General features: G+C 40.7%; 2 protein-coding genes across 5 annotated transcripts; one reads left to right on the top strand and one right to left on the bottom strand.

Moving 5' to 3' along the window:
- Positions 1-3,574: 3,574 nt before the first annotated feature.
- LOC101172433 lies at positions 3,575-9,827 on the top strand. Its single transcript, XM_004077014.4, has 3 exons — positions 3,575-3,783; positions 8,645-8,998; positions 9,072-9,827. Exons 1-3 carry the CDS (start codon positions 3,747-3,749, stop codon positions 9,122-9,124), a joined length of 444 nt encoding a protein of 147 aa, XP_004077062.1. The 5' UTR covers positions 3,575-3,746; the 3' UTR covers positions 9,125-9,827.
- On the bottom strand, positions 7,845-16,617 carry fam35a (family with sequence similarity 35 member A). Of its 4 annotated transcripts, none has more exons than XM_020709376.2 (12): positions 16,386-16,617; positions 14,456-14,611; positions 14,132-14,156; positions 13,453-14,077; positions 12,709-12,859; positions 12,422-12,523; positions 12,146-12,340; positions 11,890-12,036; positions 11,497-11,697; positions 11,202-11,427; positions 11,002-11,117; positions 7,845-10,308 (listed from the first exon to the last, which is right to left on the bottom strand). In XM_020709376.2, the coding sequence occupies exons 2-12, from the start codon at positions 14,604-14,606 to the stop codon at positions 10,136-10,138; spliced, it is 2,112 nt and encodes a 703-aa protein (XP_020565035.1). In that variant the 5' UTR covers positions 14,607-14,611; positions 16,386-16,617; the 3' UTR covers positions 7,845-10,135. The 4 variants fall into 4 exon arrangements, with proteins under 4 accessions (XP_020565035.1, XP_011482525.1, XP_004077295.1 ...); XM_011484223.3 differs by having other exon boundaries at positions 13,453-14,080; positions 14,135-14,156; XM_004077247.4 differs by having other exon boundaries at positions 13,453-14,156.
- Positions 16,618-19,350: the final 2,733 nt, after the last annotated feature.

The raw sequence follows: 19,350 nt of genomic DNA, 5'->3' as shown, positions 1-19,350 counted from the left end.
ATGTGCGAGCTAGCTAAAATGGCGACGGTTGCGAATTCGCCACGGGCACGCGTTTCAAATTCTACAACTTCTAATTCCAACATTTTGTCCACAGTAGCTTGCCATTGATGCCCGAGAAGTTTCAAGAAGATTGATAAAAATCCCTAGGACGAGTTTTCGTTTGTATCCGTTACTAAAGGTGCTTTTTTTTGAAAATTCAAGATGGCCGCCCCTTCCCAAGGTCAAAGGTCAACAAAAATTCTTTGGTAGTTGTAGAATCGTGTTTGTGGCATGTGTATGAAATTTCGTGAAAATCGCTCAAACAAAAGTATCGTTTTCCCATATTGTCAAAAAACACGAAAATCGCCATTTCTCTGTGTTCGCCACAAAATGGCCGCCAAGCCGTAGGTCGTGTGGCCATCCCATAATGATTTCATAACTTCTTTGGGATATCTCCAACACACGTGTTTTGGTTTCGTAACTGTATTTCGAAATATTTTTTTTTGGCCCCATAAGCGATTTTCGGCCCATTCATTTTTTTTACGGGATCGCTCGCCGTGATGTCATCGACTTCGGGGGGGTGGCGTTCTCTTTGCCAAAAATTCATTTTCAATTTATCCCAGGTGTGTGCCAATTTTGGTGAGTTTTCGGGTATGTGGCGGGGGTCAAAATTAAGCTCAAAGACGCCGTTATAGGACAAGAAGAATAATAATAATAATAATGAAACGAAGCAGAAACAATATAGAAGTTTTTGCAGTCAGGTGGCCTATGTATTTCAATGCGGCCTGTCTTTTACTATAGGCTGGGCATGTCTTTTGGGCTTTATACCTGTCTTTTGAGGGCTTTTTGGGGCTTTTTTGTGCTTTTGTCGTCATTTTTGCGACTACAATTTTTACGTTTTTGCGTTGGTGTTGTGCGTGTGTGTGTGTATTTTTGTTGCGTTACACAATTGTCGTGTCGTTGTGTGCTTTGGCCGACTTTTGACCCCATTTTTTGGCGTTTTGACGCGTTTTTTTGACGTTTTGGACCTTTTTGAGTGTTCGACCCTCGTACCAGTTACAATATGGTCCTTGCAGTCTATGACTGCTGCGGGCCATAATAATAAAAAAACTTTCGAAAAACAATATAGAAGTTTTTGCAGTCAGGTGGCCTATGTATTTCAATGCGGCCTGTCTTTTACTATAGGCTGGGCATGTCTTTTTGGCTTTAAACCCTTCTTTTGAGGGCTTTTTGGGGCTTTTTTGTGTTTTTGTCGTCATTTTTGCGACTACAATTTTAACGTTTGTGCGATGGTGTTGTGCGTGTGTGTGTGTATTTTTGTTGCGTTACACAATTGTCGAGTCGTTTTGTGCTTTGGGCGACTTTTGACCCCATTTTTTGGCGTTTTGACGCGTTTTTTTGACGTTTTGGACCTTTTTGAGTGTTCGACCCTCGTACCAGTTACAATATGGTCCTTGCAGTCTATGACTGCTGCGGGCCATAATGAAACAAAGCAGAAACAATATAGAAGTTTTTGCGGTTAGGATTTCCTATGTATTTCAATGCGGCCTGTCTTTTACTATAGGCTGGGCATGTCTTTTTGGCTTTAAACCCGTCTTTTGAGGGCTTTTTTGGGCTTTTTTGTTTTTTTGTCGTCATTTTTGCGACTACAATTTTAACGTTTGTGCGATGGTGTTGTGCGTGTGTGTGTGTATTTTTGTTGCGTTACACAATTGTCGAGTCGTTTTGTGCTTTGGGCGACTTTTGACCCCATTTTTTGGCGTTTTGACGCGTTTTTTTGACGTTTTGGACTTTTTGAGTGTTCGACCCTCGTACCAGTTACAATATGGTCCTTGCACTCTGTGAGTGCTGCGGGCCATAATAAAAGCCTAATCTCTATTTCCAGGTAGTTGGAAAAAAGCACAAGTGCGACATATTTTTAAATCTAAGAACACAATAAATGACCAACAGGCCCAATCTCCTGCTAGTCATGTCAATTTTCACATCATGTGTAAATTTTCTAATAAAATGGAAATCAGAAATCATTAAGGAACTATTTTTATCTGTCTTGATACTAATAAACATCCAGAGCTGTGTCTATAGATGTACGCTGATGACACTGTGGTTCATGTAAAATCTGTCTTGTCGTTAAAAAATTAACCAACAGTTTAAAAAGAGATGAGCACTCGGATGGATGACTCCTGCATAACTCTCAACACAAAGAAATGTTGAAACCCCCCTCAGAAAATTGTCACACAAGGGTGTCTTCAGACCTGTAATCACTCTGACTGGAAGGGCCAAATCAAGTTTGGTGTCTGAATGATCAAAGTCTGGAGGTTTTTTTCAGTTGAAAGTTTCAAAAGTCTTCAGCTCGCATTGAGCACAACATTTGAAGATTTTTCATTCATTTTTTATAATTGTGAGACAGTTTAAGCTTTAGAAATCCATGAAAGTGAAAAACATTCAAATTGATGGTTTTAACAGCAGATTAGCTGAAGAACCTGAGGGCATTGAGTAGTGTAAAGGAGCTGAAACAGAAGATGTGATTATTCCTCACATTTCACACAAATATTAAAACTTTCAAAGTGAACGTCAAAAAGAGGAAATTAGAAGCTGAAAAATGACCTCTCTGTTCCTACTGTAATAGATGGAAGCTTTACTTAAGCTGTGTTCTGTTTGAAGGTGAAGAGGAACTGGGTTCTTCTGCAGTGAACTCCCGGAAAGTCAGCTGTGGTCATAAACTAAAGGGAAGATCTGTAATGATCTGAACACAGATCCTTCATGCAAAAGTCTGACGGGTGCTGATGTTTCAGTTTGACTGTGGACCACAGCCAAATCTTAGTTTTTTTATTTTATTATGCAGCAAACAAGATACAGAGATAAACCAGGAGCAAAAGGAGAAAAAAATTAAGATTTCATTTATCATCAGAAATTGATACAAGAAACAGCCGTGAAACACGCTTTTCCTGAATTCAAAATTTTAGAGTTAAATTTCCATTTTTTTTTTACTTGGAACATGGTGAAGCTAGCCTTCATTTCCCAGAATGCTTTGCCTAAAAGTAAAGTCATTTTAGAGGTTTGTCTGAAAGAATACATTTGTTTTACAGATTATTCTTCTAAAACTGAGCTCTGAAGATCACAGAAGTTACTTCCTATGTACTCGAGTATTCCATGCTTGGAAGGGCTTTTAGATCTGTTGGAAAGAAAATCAGAGCAACTTTAAAATGGGAGTTTGAGTGAAGCGTCACTGCATTCACATATTATCAGAAACAAAGATTGTGCACAGCTCTGCTCTGGAAGGGCTCCATACAAAAAAATGAAAACAAAAACAGTATCTAATCACCAATCTGAGGTCTATGACCCCTCCCTCCTGCCAATCGGCTCTTTCTCCAACTTCATCTCACTCAGCAGACCCACAGCGTCAGGGTCAGTTTTGTTTTAATCGTCTGCCTGATCCAGGGGATCACTTTGGTTTATGTGCCACATAGTTCACCTGTAAATCACCCTTTCATGAAAGATGAGAAACACCCACACCTGCAGAGGTGTGCCTCCTCCCTAAGACGCAGCCACCTGAAGTCAGCTCTCAGGGCAGCAGCAGCTCGTGTACATGAACACAGCACATTTGAATCATGTTTGAATGTCACAGCTGGTGGAACAGGTTGGGCCTGTCTGCCACACCTGTATAGTAACTGAGATACCTGAGTGGCGTCCACTGCTTCAGTCTCATCTTTCTGTTCAAACACACACTGACTGACGGCTGTTCTTACCCACTGACACACTCTGCAGGCATGGACAGGCTGGCAAGGATGGTCGGAGACAAAGTGGGTGAGTGCAGCAGCTCAGATTTCTGTTTTCATGGTCCTGACTTGCATGGAGGAGTCCATCGTCAGGTGAACACCTGCCTCTTATTACAGATATGTTGGCGGTGAAACTGTGGGGTTAATGCCAGCTTTAGTCAGCTCTCACAGCTCCTAAAACAGGTCTGTGCATGTGAAGAAGGGCTTTTCATTCACCTGAATCAGAAAAACTTCTTTTGCTTATGGCTCTAATTAGCACCAGGTCCTTGAGATTTGCCCTCCAGCCTGTCTTCCAGGTCTCTCTGCACTGCTTTCTGCTAATTAGCTGACTCAGGTGTCATCAGAACCAAGACACCTGGGTGAGGCTGAAAACAGGCAGGGAAGTAGTTATACAGCCCTGCTTCACACCTTGCTCTGTTACCATGGTAACAAATAAAATTAAAATGTACTTAAGTCAATTGCAATCATCTATGCTTAAGTGGTTTCTCAGCCAGACTAAAGGTTTGGTCAAAGAGGGCCATTTTGAATTTATAGTATTTAAGTCGTACAAATATTTGTAATATTTGTAATCTGATTAGAGCCATAAGCAAAAGAAGTTATAGCAATAAGTTAAAATTTTAGTTACACTGTCATGTTTGTGTGCTAAAATGACACCACTTTTGGGCAACTTTGTGTGAAATTACCATAAACGCATGCTAATATTTAAAGCACATTAAGAACATTTAGAATAATTCAGTTACCAGCGTTCTCTTCATATTAAGAACAATGTGGTTACAGTGAGCAGAGGTGAAGAAGATGGAAGAGTGGGTCAACAGTCTAGAACAGTGTTTTTCATTGTGCCACTGCGATAATCAGGTGAAAATTGCCCTTTATTAACTGATCTAAAATAATTTTCCATCTCCAGGATATCAGCTCTCTGTTCATCCAAACAGGCCCTGATAAAGCACTGAGTAGTTAGGAATATGAAAGATTGTTAAATACTTTTTTTCTTTGTGTTTATTTGATTCTATTAAAGACATTTTGATAAGAATGACGGTACCGCGATTTAGCCGTAGCTTTAGCTGTTTTCGGAAAAGTCCTGCCCCTTTAACTGTCTCCACCAATCATTTTTGGAGGCTTAGTCCCACGTCATCAGTCTTACAATGAACAATGAAGCTAAGAGACGCTTTTTCTTTGCAAAAAGACTTAAATCTGTTTTAAACTCAGTTATTGCAGAGACACAATCGGGATTCATGCAAAACAGACACATCTCAAATAACATTCGTCTTGTTCTTGATATTTTAGATTACTCACACCTGATCTCTGATGACAGTTTTATACTCTTTTAGACTTTTACAAAGCTTTTGACTCTGTTAATCATCATTTTATCTTCAGCTGTCTTCATAAATTTGGTTTTGGCCCTTTCTTCTGTAATACAGTTAAAACTCTGTATAATAATGCTAATTGTTCTGTCAAACTAAAAAATGGCACCTCCCCTAGAGTCAATCTTAATAGAGGAATCAGACAGGGGTGTCCTATTTCACTGTATCTTTTTCTTCTAGTTACTCAAACTCTTGCTGATTATATTACTATTCATAAGTTAAAAGGCATCTCAGTTCTTAATAAAGAAATTTTAATTAGTCAGCTAGCTGATGACACTACTCTTTACTTGAGATACAGCAGTCAAGTTTCCTGTGCTCTGAACCTTATTCAGTCTTTCTCTGATGTCTCAGGTCTACGTCTCAATCTAAACAAATGTGAACTTCTTGCTGTTAAAGATTGTGCTTTAGAATCCATCTGCAACATTCCTGTAAAAGAAAATGTAACATATTTAGGCATTATTATTTCCAAAAGTAATTTAGAAAGATGCTCATTAAATTTCACTCCCCTCATTGATAAAGCCAAGAAACGTTTTAACCAATGGCTTCAGAGTCTGAGAGGAAGGATTTTACTCTCCAAAGCAGAGGGGATTTCTAGACTTACTTATTCCGCTCTTTCTCTGCACCTGGACAATCAGACTCTTAAATCTATTGATCAAATGTTGCTAAACTTCATCTGGAAAAACCATATTCATTATTTAAAAAAATCTGCATTAATGAAAAAGGAGGCCTAAATTTTCTTGATTTTACTACTTTAAATAATACTTTTAAAATAAACTGGATTAAGTCATATTTAAAAAATCCACTCTCCATTTGGAATATTTTCCCTCATCACATGTTTGCTAAAGTAGGTGGTCTCCATTTTCTTCTGCTTTGTGTTCATAATATCGACAAAATCCCAGTGAAACTCTGCTTTTCACAGACAAATTCTTCTTTCATGGGCACTTATCTATAAACACAATTTTTCCCCTCCATAAGTTTTTTATTTGGAATAACAGATATCCTTTACAAGAACAAATCTTTATTTTGCAATAATTGGTTTGACAATAATATCCTACTGGTGGGTCAGCTCTTTAACCACAATGGTCAATTACTTATATATGAAGAATTTAACCTTAAATACAACCTTGCTGTTCCTCCTAAAGAGTATGCCATTGTTTTTGATGCTGTCACAACTGAAATCTGTGAACTCTTTAAAAATACTGTACTTGATGCAAATATTCCCTTCATATCTCTAAGTGACACCACTATTGGAAAATCTTGTTTCAACTGTCCTCGAAAAAATAATAAGATCATACGTGCCCTGTTTCAGCAAAATGTCATTTCTGTTCCCTCTGCTGTTTTTTATTGGAGAAAATTTATTCCTGACTTGCCCTGGAAAAATGTTTGGACCCTGCATCAGAAATTATTAATTAATATCAAGATGAGAGACGTCTCCTACAAAGTCCTACATAGATTCTATCCCACTAATCAATACATGCTCAGATATAAGAAGACTATTGACCCCAACTGTACCTTTTGTAAAGAACACCCAGAAACAATCAGTCACCTATTTTGGAATTGTAATACTACTAAAAGATTTTGGAAAGATTGTGCACGTTTTATAAATTACAAATTAAATTCACAATTTCAGATGAAATTTGAACATATCATGTTTGGCCTACACGAAAAAAATATAAGATCAAATGTAAAATTGGCAATTAATCTAATTATAATATTTGGTAAATTTCATATTCACAAATCAAAGTTTTCTTTATCACAACTTTTTTTCCTTTTCATAATTAAAGAATTAGAATCTTATTTACATACTATTTCTAATAGTTTAAACAAAAAGGCCATAAATATTTATGAAAACTGTCTGTCTTTGAATATTTTCAATGCATAGCATCTGTAATCTTTTTGTAATACATGTACCATCCCCTGACATTGTTGTTGTTCTGACTATTGTTCCTGTCATACGTATTTGTTCTATTTGTGTTGAACAATGAAGTTTAAAAGAAAAAAGAAAAAAAAAGCTAAGAGGCGCGAGTCTGTTTGCGTTCGGGGCGGCTATTTGCACTACATCTCCCATGATGCATTAGGTTAAAGTGACAGCGTCTCAACGCACAATAAGTCTTTCTTGTTAAACGTCTTGAAACAACAACGAACACACAAACAGTTTTTAAATCTTTTAACTTAACTTTTATTACATCTTTTAGAAAAAACAGCTGCAGCATCAAACTTTTTCTGTCACAATTATCACACAAATGCACGTGATATTGCAGAGGGGCTGTAGATCAATACAGACTATGAGTTTCTCCTTTTTTTTAATTTTTGAATGCTGGTGTGCCGAGGGATTTTTGTCAAGGTTAAAGTGTGCTGTGGCTCAAAAAAGGTTGAAAAACACTGGTCTAGAAAAACAAATGTGGGAAGGGGTGAAGAAATGTGTGAAATTAGGTTGGAACGGGTGGAGGAAGGTATCAGGTGTGCCTAGAGAGTGTCAGGAAGAATGAAAAAAGGTGTAGAAGACTGTGGTGAGACAAGCCATGTTGTTGACCGTCAGAGATACTGAGAAAGAGACAGGAGGCAGAGCTGGAGGTAGCAGAGATGAAGATGTTGACGTTCTTTTTGGAAGTGATGAGGATGGACAGGTTTAGGAATGAATCCATCAAAGGAACAGCTCATGTTAGATGTGTTAGAGATGAACACAGGGAAGCAGATTAAAAGGGTTCTGAGTCGGTTTTTTTGGGGGGTTTTTTGAGGAGAACTTGACTGTTGAGGAAAACATAGGTTTTAGGTTTTTTCCTTGTTTTTTTTTTTTTTTTTTAATCAGACTAGTTAGGTATTCCCACACTCTTGACTCACACTCCTACAGTAAGTGACAGAATTGCACCTGGACGTTGGTGCTTCACCCCATTTAAACTACAAGAGGCAGAAGAAGAAAACAGTCCAGACATGTTTAGAGGAGGAACAGTGTTGATGCTAACAAAGGGATATTAAGGTTGGAGTTACCAGGAAAGACGTCTACAGGAAGGCCAAAGGGAATGTTCATGGACATAGTAAAGGAGGACATGGGGGGGGGGGTGTTGTGAGGACACTGATAGAGATTATATTTTTAAAATCATCCTAGTTCTCATCATCACCTTCATAGCCTTTCCAAAATGTTCATATTTTCTAAGGTCTTACTTTAACAAATAGATTATATTATATTTAACTTGGAAAAAAAAGTGTGCAAATGACATTGAAATCCAGGGCACTTGATAGTCCCGTACCATAAACTATTTAAGGGGTTAGGGAGTAGTAAGTGAATCTGATAAAGTCAAGGTACATGTAGAGGGTTTGGTCAGGATCTTAAGCCAAATCTCATGTGTGAATGTTGGGGTGATTCCCCTGAAAGGAGAACCCAAAACGAGAAACAAGTGAACACTTTCACTGTTAAAAAAAAAAAATCTATATCAGTTTATTGGCTGTGGTGTCCATTCTCTTACAAAAATCCATGGCACATGAACCTGAAGTTCAAAATGTAACAAATCCTTTATGTTCATGGTGCAGGAGACATGGTGGAGGGGGCGGTGAAGAAATCTCTGGGCGTCGAGGACAAAAAAAAGGAGAAAAAAGGAGGAGGATTCATGTCCTTTGGAGGCGACAAGGACAGAGAAAAAAAGGAGAAAGAAGGCGGGATGTTCTCATTTGGAGACGACAAGAAAAAGGACGATGAAGGGTTCTTCTCAAAGGTCTTTCACAAACACGATGACGACAATGAGAAAGTGAAGCAGAAGCAATCAGGATTTGATGGTCTCTTCGCTGAGCCGGGATCAGCAGGAAGTGGAGGAGGACGCCACGAGGGAGAAAAAGGAGAAATTGGAGGTGAAGAAAGCACAGGACAGGTTGTTGATTCTGACAGAGGTAAGAGCTCTGCAGCTTCTCCAACTTTTCACTTCCAAAACTCTGATCTGATGTCCCCTTTTATTTGCTTCAGACCTCCTGGAAGATCTCATGGAGGTGGCTGCAGAAACCTCCGTGGAGAAGTAAAAGCTCATCCGGACAAGAACCTGCTTGTGCTGAAATGTGAAGACCTCGAGGCTTCTTTGAATTGTATTTTGAGACTTCTCTGCCCTGATTGATCAGAACAAATGGATTGACCAGGCTCCACTGACAGCTGCTGACATTTACAGTTTGGACAGAAAGTTATGACACCCCTCCAGAAGGGAGATGAGTCTTTCATTAAGGCTTCATGGAGACTCGCACTTTCTGTCCATGTTTCTGTTCAATTTAACATCAGTTAAAGTTTACCGACGTAAAGTTTATACTTGTATAACATCACCGAAGTCAAATCAAAACAGATATTATTAGAGACATTTAAATGTTTGGGTGAGGCAGAGGGCTCAATTAGATTAGGTGATGGATCCTGATTCTGTTAACAACCAACAATAAAACCTGTTCACAACAATAATCCTGGTCAAATCGATGTCAAAGATGTAGTAAATTCTACTCCTGGAATCACAAATGTTCTGACCCGGGTCTAAAGTCACCTAAAAGTATTTAAGAGTGTGTATAAGAGTGTGCCTAGGAGTCGCGAGCACCTCGGGTTTCAGAAAGGGAAATAATTAAGGCCGCACAGTGCAAGCACGATTTTTCACTGCACATATCTATACTATTCAGCAAAGTTGTGAGTCAAAAACAAACCATTGTTGTTTTTTAATTGTTAGACAAAAATAAAAAATTTGTGTTTAAACAAAGATCTACATTTTTTCTCATTAACCTTTACCAAGTTAAAGACCTTTTGAAGTTTTTGGTTTCTTTGACCTTCAGTAAAAAGTGAATCTTTAATAAGAGATTTATGTTCCTGTTAAATCTTAAACCTTACCATAGATATTTGTCTCATTTTCATCTAGATAAACTTGTGTGTAATTTAAGACACGAGTTAGTTTAGTTAGAAATTAGACTAATATTCCTGCAAAGCAAATACAAACTGCCTCCATTCTGAACTGTGCCTCGTGCTGAAGATCCTGGAGTTTCCTGCATCAGAAAGTCTCGAGTCCTTCATGTAGGGAACTGAAGATCAAGCAGCGTGAAGCTCTGTGTGATGGGGATGCTGTTCTCGTCGCACAGGAAGTGGCTGCGCAGTGTGACGATGACGGTTTTCCGGGGTAAGGAGAGGAGGCTCTTGATCTGCTCAGCTGCAACATGAATGAACTTCACCTCCGAGCCTGGAGCTGAGAGCAACAAAAGAAGGCTTTAGTGCAACCAGCGAGTTTCTGAAATTCCTTAAAGACAGACTCCAATTAAAATCGGGTTTTTGGTGTTTTTATTATGTTCTAGTGGCGTTTTCTTTTTTGGTAATACAAGACATATGTGAAGAAAATGAAGTTTAAAATTGCATTTTTGAGTATTTCTTCATGAGAAATTGAGCTGCACAATAGTTCTGTTTCTGTTTCCTCATGAGTTTCAGCTCTGCCTGCAGGTGAGAAACGTTTAAAGAATCATCTTGTTTTGGGCCGACGCCCTCACAGTATGAAGTCCAGCAACATTTCACTGAATCCTGACGGAATGTTCCTTTCAAGGACACACCCTGAAGGGAGGGGACTGACAGACAAACCCATCCAAACCTTGCACCGTAGAACAAAAGAAATTCACCGTCAAAATAAAAATATAATCCTGAAGCTTCTTCAGGGAAAACGAGACGCTTTCTTTCAGCCAATATCACCAGTTTCTGATTCTTCATCGTGTGACATGAATACTTGTCTGAAAGCAGCAGCACATGATCAAACCTGAGGTTCAGATTTAGCTCTGGAGGAGACAGCCCCTTAGAACGACTGTGAAGAACTTCTGGATCTCTTGGTTCCTCCCTGACCTGAGCTCCCCCAACTGTCTGTTCACGGCACGTCACTTGGCTCTCTGGGACTAACCTGAACTCCTCTGCAGTTTGTCAGGAGGAGCTTGGAGGATCTTCTGCAGGGGAACTGGAGGAACCTGCACACGCAGCTGGCTGTGATCCCCTCCCTTCACTGTCAGCACACCTGGTCTGAGACACCCGCATGAGAAGAAGATGCCGTGAGAAACCTGCCCTGATATTCACTGATGATGTCACTGATGGCGTCAGCACCACCTGTAGAAGCGGCGCACCGCCGTGTGCGGCAGGCAGGGGTAGCACGGGCCATATATACCATTGGCGTCTGTGTTAAGCTCAGTGGAGCAGCGACCACAGCCAGTGTAAGTGATGTCATCACCCAGTGTCGCCATGACAGCAGCCAGAGTCGCAGAGCTGTCCAGAACCAACTGTGGCGCGCTCTGAAAGTGAAAGGTGACCACCTGGACTCTCAGCTCCACCTCACCTGGAGCAGAAAATCACCACATGAGTTTGTGCGTCAGCTGCAGCATCTCAGTCTGCAGGCCCACCTCACCACTGTACTTCTGGGACAGCAGTGTGTCCACGTCCAGCTCCAGGGGGGGACTGGCTCTGGACTGATGCAGCCGCTGGAAGTCCAGCAGGCGCCGGTCGGTTGGGTCCAAAGCCCGGACGGAGCTCCAGGGAGTAGAGTGGAGCTCTGGGAGATCAGAGGTCAGCCCCTCCCTCACTAGGAGATTGTGGAAGTCCCACACAGCTGATGGAGGTCACAGAAGATGATGAGGTGATGCAGGGAAGACATTTGAAAGTCTCATTGGAGACACAACGACCAACTTTTTGCATTTCTGAGTTACCATAAATGTTCAACCCCACATCCTTGCCCTGGAGTAGAAACAAATGAACTGATGGAGTTGTGACACACCCACCACCACAGACACTGGACCTGTACCTTTGTTTTTGCTGAATTGGGGCAGCCAGGCCACAGCTGCTCCCCACAGCAGCAGCACCCCCTGCTGGCCACCTGGCTGCTCGACAGTGAGAACAGCCTTTAGCTCAACCGCAGACCTGCTGCAAGACACAGCCTCACTGCGCAACTCTGACACACGTAGAAGAGGGAAAGTTCAACCAGTATTTACACACACACACGCACATTTACAAACATGAGGAGAAACACTTGTTTTAGGAGTACTGAGTCTCAATTTCACCTGAGCTGAGGTGTTTTTGTGTTACAAACAGCAGCGCGTTAACCAGTGTGTTGACTCTCAGAGCCCTCAGGGAGGCGTAGGAGAGGCGGTTCAGATCCTGAGGGGTGTGGCTAGGCAGAGACACCAGAAGGGGGCGTCGCTTCCTTAGAAAGGTGCAGAGGGAAGTGAGCGAGCGTGTATCAACATGCTGGGAAACTGCAGAGAGAGATTGAAACTAACTATTAAATAAGCCTCTTGATGAAGAAGAAGCTGATTGGCTGAAGGCTGTGGACGTACCTGGCGGTGGTGAGGAGGCGTGGCCAACGTTAAGGAGTTTGCTCCTGAAGGTGGACTGAAGCACCGTCTCTCCTCTCCACCTGTCCTCCGTCACCTTCAGACCTGAATCAAGACACAAACATTAATGATCTGTCTGATTTTTAGAGAGCAATGATCCAGATATATCTCATCTGAAATGGAAAGGAGGTCCAGAAGGTTCACCTCCTATTGTGGCAGAGGAAACACCTGAGTCTGAAAGGACAAACCCAATCCCACAACCCCAGAGGATCTAAACCACAGCTGAGTACCTGTGATGAGCAGGAGGTCTCCAGGGGTCACTGTCAGCGCCCAGAACGCAGCCCGCCTCCACAGCACCACCTTCATGTCCAGCTCTGACTGGTCTGTCACCACAATGGAGGCCAGAGGAACCAGGGTCCCGGCTGACGGGCCAGACTTCACCTTCAATCACAGAACATTCAGCACCTCAGCAGCGAGCCAGCTTGACACGTACTTCAGATCCCAGCATGCATCGCTTCATGCAAAACAGTAAAGTTTGGAGGAAGTTTCTCGTTTGGGGTCACAGGAACTGCCAACATGCTTTCAGGCGCAGATGTTTAAAGCCTAAGGGGGCCGGAGAAATTTCAGAAATGTCCTCTGCACGTGTGCACATAATAAAAAAGGTGGAAAATGTCTGGATTCACAGCTGCTCGTCCTCCAGAACCAAGTCCTTCATCACATTCAAAGCTCTGAGCTCAAAAATAAGAAACAACTAACAGATTATTTGCTAAAAATGTTTAGACTGGTTCCATTTGATCAATAAGAACTCAGTAAATGGAGATAAAAATGAACAAATCAGAGCACAAATGTGTGTTCATGTGCATCTGCATGAGTCATGTGGAGAACATGGTCATGTGTGGTGATTCATGTGGTGATTCATGTTTATTCATGTTTGAGTCAAGCTTTCCACACCCACATGTCCACCTAGGTTTTTATATGAAGAGACCCTTAGAAATAAGAATATTCGTCAGTTTCATAAGAGCCCGTGGACTCACCTTGACTTCCTTCAAGTGGCACGGGTGCACCACCACCACCAGGACAGAGAAGCATGCCCCCACCCGGACACACCTGTCCAAAGGTGTGGTGCGATTCCGGAGTCCAGCTGCTTCTAACCCAGAGTCGTCAGAGATCAGGGGTCTTTTGTTGCATGGAATCTCTGTTGGGGGGTCACGGGTAGAGGTCTCTTGAGAACAGAGAATGCCATCTGTGGTAACTTCAAGGACAATGCCTCCAGTCTCCACCCTCTGTGTTGAGCAGCTGGGGCTGAAGAGCTCAGAGGAGCAGCCTGGTGATGGAGTTGCAGGGCTAAAGAGTTCAGGGCTGTTGGAGGAATCGGTGGGAGGGGCTTGGGATTGTTTTGGCTGGGATTTTTTAGGGCTGCCTGCTGATTGGTCGCCGTGCCTGCCTCTCAGCATCAGAGCCTGACTCAAGGTCCAGGTGCTCAGGTAGTGAGTCCGGGTGGACAAAGGGGGAGGTACAGGGGCGGCCAAACATTGATCTGGTTCTTTCGGCTCTGGCTGAGCTGCAGGAAAACAATAGTCCAGATACTCCTGCAAAGACCCCAAACACGCACCCCCCTCCTTAGAGCCAGACGCTCCTTGCCTGATAAGATTCTCAGCTTCAGTCTTCGTCCAATCCTCCTGACCTCTTGACCTGGTCTGGGATTGGTCAGCTTCATCCTCGTCCAGAGGCAATTCACCTGAAGAAGATGGAAAGGTTTTCACACATCACTTACAAAAGAATACAATTAAAGCAACAACCACAAAAATGGAAAACAAACACACAAAAAGCAAACACATTTTTTAAAGAAAGATTAAAAAAATGGTGCTCGAAGATCTTTGTTAAGGAGCCATCTTCTTTTCCACATCTGTGAATGGTGTTACAGGTTGTTTTTCTCTGTAACTTTTAGTCAAATAGAACATATATAAAAGTCTTCAGATAAGGAACCATTCAAGAAACTTCTAACACAAAACCTCTTTGGGTCCCTGAATGCCTCACCTGTTGCAGGCCTAAGCTTCCCCTCCTTCCAAGTTAGCTCGAGTTGGTTCCAGCGGACAGAGGGACGACTGCTTACCTCCACCGGGGCTTCAAATGCAGATGTGGGGGCAGGAGCCCCAAGAAAGATGTGGATTTTTGGCCGTTTGCTCATGCTGTCTGTTGATAAAGAGGGATCAATAGATGAGCTCAAATGTTTAAAATGCTTTTAAATATTCTTGAATAAGACTGAAGAAGAACAAGCAAGTAAAATAACAGAAAAGCTACAGCTAAATGTGCTAAAAACCTCTTTATAGCTATTGTTTTTGTTTTCTTTAAATAAAAATGTTCCCCCCTCCCCCACTCTGGGGATACAGAGCCCCTTAACGATGAAGAAATTATAAAAAAGAAAAAATAATTTCAGTAAGTCATTAACCAATATACAATCACAAATACTTTATTTTTAACGTCATGGTAACAATAATTTTTTTTGTTTTGAAAACATCAACGCCTGCAGGACCCCTCCCCACACCCCATATTTATTTTAGAATCGTTCAGTCTGACTGGATTGAACTTCCACAGGGCCACAGTGTGCGAGGTAGTGATGTGACGTTCATGAAGATTGGAATCTACTCGCGGTCGGCTGGGAACTGCTCATTATTTTGTCATTTTTTTCCTCTGTCCCCTGAGTTTTATACGCTCACATAAATGCTTAAACGATCTCATCCTTCTAACTTCAGATGCGAATATCACGAGTTGTAAAAAACACCTGATTCAGGCGGGTACCTCCATGAAAGAGAGGACATAAGAAATTAAGAGAGGAAAAGGAGTTGAAGGGTTGAAATATGTCCTTTGGTATTTCAGAAAAAAAGGTGGGTTTGTGGCACTTCAATTGAAAGTCAGTTGGGAAGGACGCTAAACTTCAAAGACCTCATTGGTGATTTTGCACGTGAGAAGGCTCAACATTAGGCTTTGGGTGAACAAAGTTGAGCTAGTACCAGGTTAAAAGGTTGGAAAAAATAGGCTCAATTTACTCATTTGCTAATCATTCATAAATTAAGTTTTATTTAAATGATGACAAATCATATTTGGCCATTTTGGATTTTAATGGTGCTTTTTTCAAGCTGAGTTTTTGTTATGTCTACTGATTAGATTTTTTTTCATAAAACGTTTCTTATTTAAGAATCGGTTTTGCTGTGAATCAATTAAACAGAATCCTTTCTATTGTATTCAAAGTGCTCAGTTCTTCCCATACTGTACATGTCCGTTGTCTTGTTGTTTTGTCACAAAGATGATAATGATAGTGAAAAATTCCATCATAATGCACAATTGTATGTAAAACAGTAATACTAATGTGCTGTTTTATTAGGGGTCCTGTAAAAATTCTTTTTTGTTTTACTTTTATTCTTTTTCTGCCATTCATGGACAACTTTGTTTACTTCTGCAATTATTTGTGCAAAAGTTTTTTCAGATACTGAAGGCATTTCTGCAATGTAACATCATTCCAGCATTAAAATGCTCTTTTTCTGCAGCTTTAGACTTATAGCTCCAAATTTTTTTATTTTTTTCATTCAGGGTATTATTTAACACTTTTTTTAAAATTATTTTTAGTTCTGTAATAATTCTCTGGACAAAAAAATGACTAAATATTACATGTAAAATGTATATTTAAATATATTGTTAGGGTCCGCTCTATTGTGTAACTATTTAATTTGAGTGGTGAAAAAACGGTTGAAACGTTTTTAATTCTAACTTTTAACAAAATCTGCATTTATTTTGAAAGTCTCGGCCGGAAACTGTTTGCCTTTTTACCGTTTTGGCTCGACCCTTCATTAAACATGGCAAATCATGTAAGATATCGCGAAGCATTCGCGAAAGAACGCAGTTTGGTGGAGACTGCCGCGCTTGTACCGCTAAGTGAGATCTCACTGTCTCTTTAGCGGCTTGTATTTACCTTGATAACAGTATTTGTATATGGTGCTGAGCAGGAATCCGTTTTTCGCCGTGCACGCGGAAGTCCGTCATTTCCTTTTAACGTTTCCAATATACTACCTTGCTGCTATGAGTATTTTTCACAGGGTCCGCATGCGCCGGTTTGGCCGTAGCGGGCCTGAGATCTTCGCGGCTACATCCGTGCAATGGACCGGGGCGAGATCATTCCTTCGAACATTACCATAGTGCTGCGCCTGTATGGCAAGCGAAAAGGGCAAAAAAAAAAAAAGTACGCAAGAAATTTCGGCGGAAAACCCGGACTGGTAGCCGTAAATAAGTTTTGAGTTTTATGGGTGTGTTTTGTCATAATCTGGCCCTTGTCACTTCCCAGTGATGCAGAACCGCCACATGCTCAGTCAGTACCAGCTTCCCCATCAGCAGTGCCCTCCATCTGCCACATGCCCGGCCCCTGCCCCTCTGTTGTTCCATTGATTCATCCACCTCAGTCTATGTATTCCTCTGCATCCTCCTCACTCACACCAAAACCCTAATGTACTTTTTGATGCATAGGTCAACCTCCTTTCCGGTTATCCTCCAGGTCGTGGTTGATCCAACCTCTTCTATCTTTCAACCACACCTTACCTCTCATATTTTCGGATTATATTATATTATATACATTATTCCTGAAACCTTTCTCCACCCAATCCAACCTGCTTCTTTGCCTGTTTTCAATCCTCCAACTGCAAGGTGGTGTGTTGGTTAGCTCTCTCTCTCCTCACACACAGACAGAAGGTTCTGGTTTGAATCCAAACTGGGTCTTTCCATGTTCACTGTGGGGGTTTTCAGGTACTCCGGCTTCCTCCTACCATCCAAAAACACACTTCAGGTTCATTGGTGACTGTGATTGGAAATTGTCCCTTGTGTGTGAATGGTTTAGTAGATGGATGCGCAAACCATTCAGGGGTTACCCCTCTTTTGCCCCAACAGTAACTTGGTATGCTCCATACCCTGTGACCTTAGGGCAGTAGGGCGGCTGACCTCTGATCGGAAGGTTGCAAGTTCGATTCCCGCCTCGCCCGCCCATGTGTCGAAGTGTCCCTGCATCACCTCTTCTACTCTGCTCTCTAAAATTTCATCGTTCATCAGCTCTTGAATCTCTTTGTGTGTTTGTACACACCATAAAAACTGCAAAATAATTTCCATCACCTGTTGGATTCTGAAAATGAAGTTTGAACCAAAAAAGCCACATTGATTGCACCCCACCCCCCTCTGTTTCCAAGTTTGACGCAAACCAGGAATTTTTGCAGTTCGTCCAAAAGTTACATAGACTAGCATTTTGAAGAGCCTAACTTTACACCTAAAATACATTTATAGTTTGATTTCTAAAACCATTTTTAGGTTTACTGCTTTATTTAGTATTCATGACATGTTTGCAATGTTTTATTTGTCCTTTCAGTTTTCCAGAGATCGAATGAGCCCCATCAGAACTTCAAACTTTACCATTCACTTAGGACTAACTTAGGACAAACTCCAATTAATGTTATTATACTATTTCAAGCTTTATTTTAACTGCGATATCCAACGAATAATGTCAGAGATCTTCTATCCAGTAGGTTTTATGTTCATGCTTTGTGTATAAATTTAAAACCAACAAACATTAAAGTTTTTTGATAACGCTTTTGATAACGTTAGATGTAAGAAGCTGGCAGCCAACCAAACTGTTCTCAAAGCACAATAATTCAGGAGTCATGGAGCAAAACCGGGGACTCAAAAAACAGCCGTGGGACCATATATAGCCGATTTAACAGAGATGCAACAATTTTTTTTTTTATCAAAAGGACCATGAAGAAAGCACAAAAATGTTATCAGAGCTGTGTAACACATTGATCTCCTTCAAGTATTAAATGTGTTACTTTTTGTTTTCATTCTTTTTGTTCTATTTTCCACCCAAAACCAGTATAATTTTTCCAGGTACAAAAATATTTGTGCACTAACAGTTAGCTGCCCAGAGGTTGAACTTTTGTGTACCAAGTTATCAATGTTTTTAAGCCTCTACTGTGAAATATGTATGAATATTTCTTAATAAACTCCATTGTTATTATTTTGTAGCTTTAAAAACATTTGTTTTTAAAAATACAAATAAAACAACTTTTCTTCCTGCTCTGTCATCAACATCTTTTTATCAAAAGTAAGCTAAACCAGGGTTTAACCTTTCAAATAAGTCCTGGTGAAGAAAGACCAACTTGCTTTATTTTCTTTAAACTTAAACTGTAAACAATTTTGTTTATAATTTTTTTTTGTTGAGCTGTTTTATTTTATTTTATTTTGATTTTGCACGGGTAGTACCCCCACACACAGCCAATCGGCAATCGAGCTTTACTCTTGGAATTCCCCTTCAGCTGCGGGGGTTTTCCGATCGGACTGGCAGGCTGTTGTCGCCATGACAACAGAGTTGAGCAGCGTCAGACTCACGTAGCACAGCCAGGAGACATCCGGAAAGAGAGCCAACTGTCAAAATAAAAGCTGCTCCCAATAGCAATGACATTGACTTTAGCCTTGATTAGATCAATCCTTCACAACCTTTAAAAATGCATAACATTAGAGTTTTATTAAACTTCATCCTATGGACTTTGTAGGAGACACTAATGAATACATCTCTAAATCTAAAACTACTGTGTAAAATATTGTTATCCTTTTCTAATATAAAAAAATGTACTCAAGGCATGACAGTGAAAATTTAACTACACAGGCTCACAGCATGTTTTTAAGATCCAAACACAAGATATTACACAAAATATAATTTCGCAATTGACTTTTTTTTCAGATTGGCTATTTAAAAAAAAGTCTTCCTGGCCTTGTCAGAAAATGTTGTTGAACTTTTTTTTCTTAATTCCTCTGTGCCATAAATCTGAATCATTGCACTTATTACGCATAGACTAAAGTGTTCTTCCAGCATTTGGCAATACTTTCTCTTTTTTTGCATGAAG

The sequence above is a fragment of the Oryzias latipes genome, chromosome 15 (genome assembly GCF_002234675.1).
Source record: "Oryzias latipes chromosome 15, ASM223467v1".
In the NCBI taxonomy this organism is placed as follows: Eukaryota; Metazoa; Chordata; class Actinopteri; order Beloniformes; family Adrianichthyidae; genus Oryzias; species Oryzias latipes.
The sequence above is the reverse complement of the archived record's forward strand: the minus strand, read 5'-3'. Positions and strand labels throughout refer to the sequence as shown.